Below are 11,297 nucleotides of genomic sequence, written 5' to 3' on the forward strand. Positions count from 1 at the left end.
GCGCCACGCATAGCACATGCCAGTTTAGGCTGCTCACAATTCTGCTTCAGAAGCCGAAATGTCAAAAATCTGACAGCCCCAACTACAATCACTCTGAAATCCAGATCTCTGATAATGAAGTCTGCCCCTCTTTCTACTCCCGCCATTCAATACACATCCTTCGAAATTTATCTTGAATGTATAATAATTCAATGTGTAAATAATTCAAGTAGGGTCGTATCGTTACTTACAGAAGCCAACCCAGATGCATTGAAGGAGACCAACTTCGACATGATCAGATACAATTCCATGCAGTAACAGCACCATATACAACTTGATACGAACACTCTCTCAAGGAAAATCATAATACTACAAATTTTTTATATAATTTTGTTGGCCAATCAATCCAATGCTCAATGACTTTATCAATTCAACCTGCAAGCATCATCCATCGCAAAGACAAGTTACTAATTTATGAAATCATCCAAGTTTTACCTTTACAGATTACAGAAGCAACAGCTAACTTAGACTATGACAAAATTAATGAGGCCTAAAACTCAATACTGTTTCAGATTAGCAGCTTATAAATAAACAATAGAAAAAAATGCCTTCGATTTTATGCTTTGGTATCAACCTGCTTCCCTTAGCCCTTTCTTTGTTAGTTCTAAGCTTGCTTAGTCTGCATGTAAATAGGCACATGAAGCATTTGATCGCGTTAGCAGAAATACATTGTTTCAAGGACCAAGATCCTTGTCTGGAAGAGAAGCTTTTGGTGGATCGCGATATCACCGTGCTCTTTTAGTGAAAGTGGCACATCACTAGGTGGATGAATATGATCAGAAGTGATTGAATTCTAGTGATACAACAGCGACAGGGCTGGCTCCATAAACGGATGCATCTGACAAAAGGTCATACCACAAAATTCCCGGCAGGATGATGCTGGCCAGGCTGATCCTGTCCTTTCCTGTTAATAAAAAGGCATTAGCATTAGACTAACAAAAAACAAAAGCATTAGAATTTGGATAATTAGGCTGATAAATCCAAATCTAATATGCTCAAAAGACCACAATGATGTCGGGATATGACACCACAGTAAAGAAGAAAAAAAAGAAAAGGAAAAAAAAACAAAAATATGAAACAAAAACTCACAAAATTGTACTAAATAGTTTTGCAATTGTTGCTTAGTGAAGCAGCACATTAATTATGAACTTAAAAACATTCATATAATTTATAAAGAATGTGATGAATTATCATGTATCACGCCTGTCCTGGTTAAGGTCAGCTTGTACAGCAGACATCAGCACATAGTATCAAATACCAAAAGTACTAGCATACATTGGCATGAAAAAAAGTGGATGTGCTTTGACCATTCAAGTAATAACAAGCTTGTCATCAAGACATGTTTATTTAATTTTCTTTTTTTCTTAATAAAAAGGTTTGACCACAAACAAGCGTAAATTTAACAAATAGAAACAAAACAGGCATTAAAGGGACCGGCAGTTTTAAGTGGAAAGAAATTATGATAATTAAACCCATCCAAGTAAGGTGTTCAACTTTGAGTTCAAATGGACTTATGTGCAGTAAAAACATGATGCATATATTATGCCAGCATAAAATCATAAATTATCACCGGAACCCTTGCAACCCTCCTGGCCAATGTGGTAGATACACATAAAAATTTGACAATAATTATAGTTCAAGATATACAATATACCATGAACAAATACTACCAGAATCTAGCTATAGCCTTTTATTTAATTAGTTGTCAATGCAAATACAATTCAAATATTGTGGGATTACACATATTTTGCAGCAACATTTTATTAGCATTATCATCATAAGCTCTTCAAATTACGAACCACATTCGTTGGTAGTTATATCCATTCAAGCGAATGGTATAATCCTAAAGCACAATGGTCCCTTACAATTATAGTCACTGATAATTTAAGGTTTTCAGAAACAATGAGAGAGAAGCCAAAGCAAAGAAGGTTCAAGCATAAGACATTCTAATAATGAAGTTCATTCTAATAACGAAGTTCAACACAGATATTCACTCTCCTATACTCCACCAAGAATCTAGTATTCCAACAATTCATTGCCACTTCTAGGAATATGAATTAATAATAACCATCCACAGCAATACCCAAAAAGACATTACAGACGGGGCAACCTTCCAGGAAGCCTCTGCTTTGGATCATGAAATTACATTTCCCGAGTAAATTTACATCCTAAGACATTTTTAAGATATTCATTGAATTGTGTGCTGGTTCTCCTCAAGAATATAAGACTACTGCATTTGCTTCGCGGAAATCCTAATCATCTCAAATATCACAACATAAGATCATGGTGGTCCCTCACCCACTTATAGATATCAAATGTTTGACCCCCAGAGAAAAAATATCCAAGTGGGGCACAAAACTATTCTTTTTTTTTTGTCACAGGATCCTACTATTAAATGCTGATAAAATAAAATAAAAATGCATCCACTAAGGACATCAAAAGACAAATTGCAATATTGCTCCAGTCCCACTATAACAATGTCAAGAGGTTTGGATATGTCTTCAAACTTCCTTATTTCCTCCAATATATACCTGTCAGTCCCAAATTTTAGATGAAAACAGTGGAGAGTTGATGTTAGGTTGACAACTAGTTGCAAAAACATGTCAAGATATGGAAATAATCCCACATACCAAGTACCAAGCACCCATCAAGACGGATGGGAAAGGGATATTAAAAAGTAATCAGTTCATCTAAAATCTATTAGACAAGAAAACTGAGAGAAAAATGAAAATGCAGGTATCTGATTAAGGCCAGATGGATGGTGTGATAAATGTTCTAGAAGTGTCACTGATGCATATTTTGGTGAGTCGAGGAAAAATCTATAAAACTACAAAGAAAGCTGTTGTTGGATGGCTCAGATGTTAGGCGATTGAAGGGTCCCATGAAAACAAGATATATGTAATAAAATAACAATAAAACTAAGAAGGGCAGAGTACATATCAGAGAGAGGTAGGAGTTACATAAATAAAGGACAAAGTAATTGACTATTGATTAAGATGGTATGGGCATGTAAATGGGCATTTAAAAACAGATATTGATGTGGCCCTGATCAGGAGGGAAGTCCAAATCTTTATCTGAAGGATTTGGGAAGAGGAAGGTCAGACCAAAAGTAACATGAATGGAATTTGTGAAAATTAATTAGTTTAAGTTTTCAATAACATCAAAAGCCTAAAGATTGGTGAATAGAAATTCATATGTCAACTCCAAATAGTTAGAATGATGCTTTATGGTTATGATTATATCCCATAACTCCATAACTATTGACGCACACCAAAACTGCTTAGAAAAGCTCCCAAAATGATCTTTCAAATCAACAAAGAAAACTCTAATATTTCATGGAAACACGGAAAGCACCTTTATTACTTATAGAAAATGAGCGCAAATGCAAGAGGTCATTTTCTATCTTTTTAATACCCTAATATAACATATAGACTAGTACATGGTGGTTTGCCGGCACTCAACAATGAACTGATGTTCCATAAACTGATTACGTTACCAGGTCAGCTAATGACAAATCCTATTGGAACAAAGATGAATAATGGTGCAACCATTATGTCTCTAAGGCTTTAACTAATATCCTAGGGTTAGTTGTTGCTTAAATTTAATTATTTTAATTTTTCATTTTTCATTTTCTTTCCAACAATTTCCCCCCTTCTTAGACTTGCTGAAAAGGTATGATAGGTGGCCATGGCTAAAGATGTTTTAAGGGCTTAAAGCTATGTGAGCACCTCCACTTCAGAGAACCAAGAACTGAGCATTTGGCTAATATTTCAGCAGAAAATAGAGGCCATGGCCAGAGACTAGAGGGTCATAGCGATGTCCTGAATCAGTCACCAACCAAGAAGAGTAAGAAAAGAGGAGGAAAAGGGGGGAGAAAATAAAATAAAGGAAAGATAAATAGGAGGCTAAAATTGGGAAAGAAAAGAAATTGGAAGAGAAAAAGGAGAGAGAAAGAAATAAAGGAGGAAAAATATGGAGGAAAGATGAGCAGGAAATGGCTGACGACTAAAGTGCCAGCCACATAAAGCCTACTTTGTTGTAGGTTTTTTTTTTTTTTTCAGTCACTTTTATTTTATGGATGGCTCCATATCACTAAAATTATAGAATCTAAGAAGCTTTGAGTCATTCTCTTAAGGATTAGAATTATTTGATGGCCATATATCTAAGAAATAAAACTCTATGCATACATGTTTTCAGAATTTCAGGTGAATCAGTGAATTAAGTTTAGCCACAATTTCCTCCACTTGCTTCTTTTTCTGCTCTTCTTTAACTTCAGGGCTTCATGGGTTGCTTAAGATTGTGGACTTGATTTGATGCAGAAATTTCTCATTCTTAAATGTAGACATTTATTTAGATCTAACATAAAGTTTGCAACTAGGCTTATCACATGATAGAAATCTACATTAATCAATATGAGGGCCTCAAAATTCCATAAAATCAGAATATCAGATATACACAGCCTCTGTGTACTGGAAGAGCCACAAAAAGTTCAACCCCAAAGCTATACATCTTCCTTTACAAGAAGAACCTAATTTGCCTTTCTTACGCAATTAGGACTTATCAAAGAACTTCTAACACTATCGCACTTCTTAAAAGCTTCTTGTGTCAAAATCATAGTAATATAGTAGAAAGGATCCCTCGCCAATGAGAGCAGCAGGTTACTATCTATCTGTGGATCTTTGCAGCTTGAATCTTTTACGAAAGCTGCCACACCCACTTTAGTATTTCACTCCCTTTCCATGCCTGCTTTGCATCTCTTGCATCCCATCATATAATAAGTATCTTTGATTGCTAGCATCATTTAATTGAAATTAATCCTAGATTATTAAGAAATATACTATTTATTAATTATCATTTGTAAAACCAAGTATCATTACATTTATCCAAAATGCAGAAGTTAACCAAGAAAATAATCATATTTTTTTTTAAAAAAAATATCATTCTATTGATATACTTCCTAGATTCCCTAATTTCTCCCAACGTACCACTTCCCGCTATTATACTCAGATACTCATAAGCTTTCGAGCCAGGTAAATTTGGGCTCTTTCAAGCCCTGCAAATTATTTCAAAGAAACAAATGGATAAAATTTGGAAGCCATCTAATAGACACCACTTCGCAGGTGCAATAAACATAAAACACCATGTTAAGGGTCGTTATTACTCCTATGAAGAGGCAGACAAATGATAAAGCTTTTCTTCTGATAATGTATCACACCTAACTGTTATAGCTATAACATAGCAATCATGCTTAAGATGCATTGCACAGCATGAACGACTATAACTCTATGACCCTTGCATGGGTCTTTTCTATGCCACCATCTGATCAACAAAATTTCAAAATCCAGTGCCCTGGTCTTCCAAAAGACCTGCCAAAGTTATGACTTGTGTGCATCTAGGTTTGGTAAACCAAACATTAAGAAAGATACAACTCAATACTCATTAGGAAACATGAATCTGTACCTACATGTCATGTTTGGGTGTGGAGTTGATCCTTCAGGTGGATTTCATATGAAACTTAAAGAAAGAAAGAAAGAAAAAACCATAAATATGAGAAGATCTAACCTAAACCTGTTGAATAAATGTTTGGATTGAGGTCCAAATTCTAGACCAAAAGACTCTAGCTACCAAAGACATACCTACATCAGCACCTTGTAGGAAATGTCTTACGCTCAGCTTCAATATTGCCTAATGCTAAAAGATCACTGGTCAGTAACTGGATTCAGTAATGATATTTACTTGCATAAGCAGTCCTGATAGATAATTAGCAGCATTGTGCCCGCCTTTGTTACCAACCTTGGCATCTAGAACAATGGCATCTGATGCATGTCAAGGTTAAAAAACAAGGAATCAAAAGAACAACTGTCAAATCCAAATGGAATTATAAAAAAGGAGAGGTCAATACCTAGCTATCAAAAGAACAATGACACAATTAAACCACCAGAAAAGAATAAGTTGAAGGTATAGATTATTATACAAGACCCGCCACCAAGAAATATACCATGTGGAGCCGGACTAACAGGTCTCACCTAGCCACTATATGATATCCACCTCAATGCTTCACCTATTGAGTCACAGGATAAAATCCTCTACATAGCAACCAGACAAGTGAACGCTAGGATGCAAGTGTAATGCTTTTAAAATAGGACTGGCCAACAAACTAGCAAACAGTCTGGTTTCCAGGACAACCTGTCGGATCGGTTCGACTGGTGACATTAGCAAAACATCATTATGATGTCATAATTATATTTCTATTTTTTTCAAAAAAATCTAAAAAATACGAAACAAAGGAGGAGGGGCGACGGAGAGGAGACGAGGTGGTTAGGACTACTATGAACAGGGTAGTCGAGACCCTGGGCAGGGGATGACGCATGGAAAGAAAAACAGAGGTGGGAAAGATAGAGAGCACATATGGGTTTGTCAACACCTGCTTGCGTGAGTGCTTCCCTATAAAGCAGAACACTTCCCATCCGATGCAATTTTGCATTCCACAGGTTCGATAGATCGCTTAGCCTCGTTCATCTTCGATGCAAAAGCGCTCAATCAATGAGCTATTACGCACTCTTTCGAGGGTGGCTACTTCTAGGAAAACCTTATGGCTATCTCTACCCCTCTACCTCCTTTATCACTGAGCGGTCATTTAGGAGCCTTAGATGCTAGAATTTGGGGAAAGTTTGAGGCTGATTTCAGCCACCGATTGGGCGGTGGATTTCGATGATGGAGGAGAGATAGAGAGAGAGATTTGGGATGAGGACAGCCATGGTGGCTCGAACCAGTAGAGGAGGGAGGATGAATTAGGGCTTAGGGGGAGATAGCGTGCCTCACCTAATCGCCAGCCGGATGTTCCTCCCCATACGGCTACTCTCCTCCCATCCACCCCCTTCACCACCACGGTAACCCTGTCGCGAGCTCCCTTCCTTGGTAGTCGGGAATGCGACGTAGCTCACTGACTGCTGGAGCCTCTCAGTGGCAACGATCTCCAAGTGGATGTGCTCTGACAGTTGGAGAGTATAATGGTGGAGATTCTCCGTCGATTGCACCACCAAGTGCAATCATAGGAACCTCATTGGTCGTCGCCCCGACCTCAACCACATTGCTCGCTTCTGGCGCCTAATCCTCTTTAGTTCCGCCACCTCCTCCCTCCTCTCCTCCGCCGCCCCTTATCCGCCATGATCACCTCCTCCTCCGCTGCCACCGCAACTCTCTTTGTCATCGGTGCCGCACCCGGCCTCTCACTGCCACCCTCTATCACCTCCATGGCTGCCGACATCAGCGGATAGAGATCGACTGTGGGGTTTGGGGGCATGTTGGGTTCGAGAATGAGATCGGAGCAGCAAACTCAAAAAAAAAAAAAATTCAACTCTGCGAGAAACAAACTGGCCTACCCAATCTAATCAGTTCATCCGGTTCTTCTAGGTTTGATTTGAGTTTTGACTTCTTTTAAAATGTCCTTTGAACCGGACCAGACAGGTGATCGTTTCCCGATTCAACCAGTCAAACTGGCTGGTCAATCCGATTATAAAAACATTGGTAAGCACTAATTGTCCTCTTCCTATGATAGCATAACCTACATACACCATTAGTTCCTATAAAGAGTTTTACAAGGATCAGTCTCCATGCTAACCTCCTCAAGAAACCCACAAAAACATACACATTTTGCATCATACACAGCAGGGAAAAAAGTTTCCTCCAACTTACTCTCCCTATTCACTCATCACTCTGAAACTTATTCAAAAATTGCCTCCAAACCAAATCTAAGCCTAAAATCAAAAGTATACTTAACTCATACAACTCCTTTCGGAAAGCAAACAATGGCATCAAGTATTTAAATCAATCCAAATACCGAATATCTAATAAAAAATATACATAAAATAGGAACTATGTCAACAGATCATACAAAGAAAATTAGAAAACAGGAAGCTGATTTCGTCCTTACAAAATTGCAAAGCTTTAATAAGTAAATAAGACTTACATTTTGTATGCTTTTATGAGTGATCTTGGCCTGTCATAACTTTCTTCAGCAACTGGCTTTAGCTCGTCCTGGCTATTCTCCTCTTCTATACGTCTTGGCTTCCCCTGTGATCTTGATTCAGGCTTCCAGCAAGCTTTGGCAAGAGACTGACCAAGCAAATCAGCAATGCTGAACGCCATTGTCTCAGCCTTCTGCACATAAGGAAATGTATCCTCCTTGAAATGATGTGATAACCACAGATACATAGATAAAACCTGATGCTTTGTCTCAAGATCCAACAACTCTGCATCATTTCTAGCAGAACCCTTTGGCATCCCCATTGCTATACCAACAGGATGGTTCTGGCTATAGTGCGTAGCAAATCTCAAGAGATGGTACATTGCCTTTGGGTCCCTAATATTGACCGGTGCAAAACAGAAGTTGAATCGTTCTTCAAGAGATAACCCCTGTACCTTCTCCAACATGTTTGCCACTTTCTTCACACCATCATGCCGACACAAGAAATAGTTCCCATCAAGCCGGCAGTTCTCACGAAACTTATCCAATAACTCACAGAAAGTTGCAATTGGAAACTGTGCAGCAAACAACTCCACTTGCTCAAAGAAGGGAAAAAGACCAACTTTTGTCACCTCTTCGAATGGCTGCTGCAAACACTCGATCAGATAGTCCAAATCATCCAAAAGGAAGGTGGTCACGAGCCCGTCTGGATATGCACTACCTCTCCGGCCAGCTCGCCCAGCTATCTGTTTCACCTGGGAGGGAGCAACTAGCACCATCTTATCACCATTATACTTCGACAGCGAATAGAAAACAACCCTCCTAATATTAAGATTCAAGCCCATCCCAACTGCGTCACTCGCCACCAGAACATCATACTCATTGCCCTGATCATTGAACAAGCTAGCCTGCTGCCGCCTGGTTTCTGGCGGCAATGCACCATAGATGACGCAGCACTTATGCTTAGTAAACTTCTCGATAGCCAATTTCACCTCAAAAATCTCTCTTCTTGAGAAGGCCACAATGCAGTCCCCCGATCGAACATTCTTAAAATTCCCTAAAAGAGTCTTAGCCTCCACCACCAGAGGCTTGAACCTCTCATAGTGGTTCACCTCCAACTCATCGCCTGTTTCTTTACATATCTTCTTCACCATCTTCAAAACACTCGGGTCTCCACACAAATGTATCTCATCAGCCTTGAGTCCAAGCAGCGCCCTTGTCCAAGCATAACCTCGGGTTGGGTCAGCCATCATCTGAATCTCATCGATGACGGCGACATCGTAGAGCTGCTCGGTCGTCACCATCTCGATGGTGCAGGCAACGTGGTTGGAGAAAGGCACCAGCTTTTTTTCCTGGCCGGTTTGGAGACTACAGTAGACACCCAAAGAGTTCACCTTGTCGAACACCTCCATGGCGAGGAGCCGGAGCGGGCTGCAATAGACCCCACTGCCGGCCTCCATGAACCGCTGGAGCGCGTTGTAGGTCTTGCCGCTGTTGGTGGGGCCGCAGTGGTACACAATGCGGCGCTTCATCGCCCGGGCGAAGGGGAACCAGGTGTGGGGCCTGGTGAGGTCGGCGGAGTCGATGAGGGTCTGGAACTGGCGGATTTCGTCAGGGAATTCCGCGAGGCAGAACTCGACGAAGATGGGGAAGAGGAAGCGGTCGGCCTCGGGGGAGGGGCCGAGCGCGGCGAGGTGGCCAAAGACGTGCGGGGGGCAGCGGCGGAGGAAGAACTCGCGGAAGCGGCGGGCGGCGTGGGGGAAGAAGGAGGCGGGGATGTAGACGGCGAGGGCCTGGTCGGAGGCCCAGGGGGACTTGGCGAAGCCGCGGAATACCTTGACGAGGGAGTTCCACTCGGAGCGTTTGAGCCTGGTGGAGCTCTCGTCGGCGCGGCGGAGCTCGCGGTAGACGTCGAGGGGGTCGAGGGATGCGGAGGCGGATTCTTCGCTGACGGCGGCCTCATCGCCAGTGTAGGCAGCGGCGGTGGAACAATCGGAATCTTGGGCGGTGGCGGGGGCGGGGGCGGGGGCGGGGGCGGGGGCGGGGGCGGCGGGGCAGGAGGAGGGGGAGCAGAAGAAGCGGGGCTTCGCCCACGGGGGGAAGGGGGGAAGGGAGGGATTTTGTGGTGAGAAACCGGGCCCTAATTGAGAGCGGAGGACTGGGGGATTGGGGTCGGGCAGGGAGTGGAGAAGGGGGAGGGAGGAGAGACAAGCCCTAACCCTAGCGAGGGCGAGGCGGGAGGAGGAGTGGGAGCGAAGTAGAGAGGCTGCCATTAATGGAGTTCAGAATGGAACAACGAGAGAGAGAGCGGAATCAGGGCAAGAGTTTTTCCTCTAGATGGGCTGTGGTGGACCGTATATACCGGTCTATGCATTTTCTCATCCATGCGTTATTTAGAAAGGTTGATAAGATTATGAATATAGGTTCGATCGACACCTAAACTCCTGGAATGTGCCATCATGAGGGTCATGGAGGGTTTGTTGGATTGTAAAACTGAACTTACATTGAGACATGAGCTGGTCTAGTTAGCTTGATTAGTGATGGACATGTGCATCAACGTGAGAGAAAGTATTGCTAATCTTGATAGCATGAGAGGAATTATTGATGATTGTGACCCTCTTCTCATGATCTAGTACTTAATTATTTTTTTTGATACATCGGCAGCTCACATTAGTTTCGCTTGAGCATTGCTATCAAAGTCAAGGAACAAAATACTCTACAGAAATGGAAGAACAGATACAAAGCGGGTCTAGAAAATCTCTCTAAAATAGTAAACAGCAAAGGAGGCAACCAATCAGCAGCTTAATTCATCTTCCAAAACGCATGCACTACCTAGTAGGTATCGCACTCCCTTAGCAGATACTTAATCTTTTAATTGCTGTACTTTTCTAATTCATCTACCTTAAGGCATGAGCAACACTGAAGGAGAATGAATAAAGAAGGGTCTCGAGAGGGGGAGAGCAGTTTTCTTAAACCAAGGAAGACTGGGATGAAGCACAGAAAACTCGCTATTATTTGCATTATAACAGGAGATATTATGATTATCTATTGTCTGCAAGATGACATTAGTGTGCTCGGATTTGGTTCCTGTAGAGAGAGAGAGAGAGAGAGAGAGGGACAGAGAGGAGGCGAGCAATTTCAGAGCATAGTAGGGTAAATTCTGAAATGCTGAAGGGAGAGAGAGAGAGAGAGACAGAGAGGAGGTGAGCAATTTCAGAGCATAATAGGGAAAATTCTGTAATGCTGTATTCAGGTCAAAGGAGCAGTTGAGATGCCCAGAAATAATATATAC

General features: G+C 41.4%; 1 protein-coding gene across 1 annotated transcript; it reads right to left on the reverse strand.

The window, feature by feature from the left end:
- Positions 1–426: 426 nt before the first annotated feature.
- LOC103705314 (ATP-dependent RNA helicase SUV3L, mitochondrial) lies at positions 427–10,395 on the reverse strand. The gene is made up of 2 exons (XM_008788982.4): positions 8,009–10,395; positions 427–943 (listed from the first exon to the last, which is right to left on the reverse strand). Exons 1-2 carry the CDS (start codon positions 10,276–10,278, stop codon positions 889–891), a joined length of 2,325 nt encoding a protein of 774 aa, XP_008787204.3. The 5' UTR covers positions 10,279–10,395; the 3' UTR covers positions 427–888.
- Between the last annotated feature and the right edge of the window lie 902 nt (positions 10,396–11,297).

Source organism: Phoenix dactylifera, unplaced genomic scaffold (assembly GCF_009389715.1).
Source record: "Phoenix dactylifera cultivar Barhee BC4 unplaced genomic scaffold, palm_55x_up_171113_PBpolish2nd_filt_p 000832F, whole genome shotgun sequence".
Lineage (NCBI taxonomy): Eukaryota > Viridiplantae > Streptophyta > Magnoliopsida > Arecales > Arecaceae > Phoenix > Phoenix dactylifera.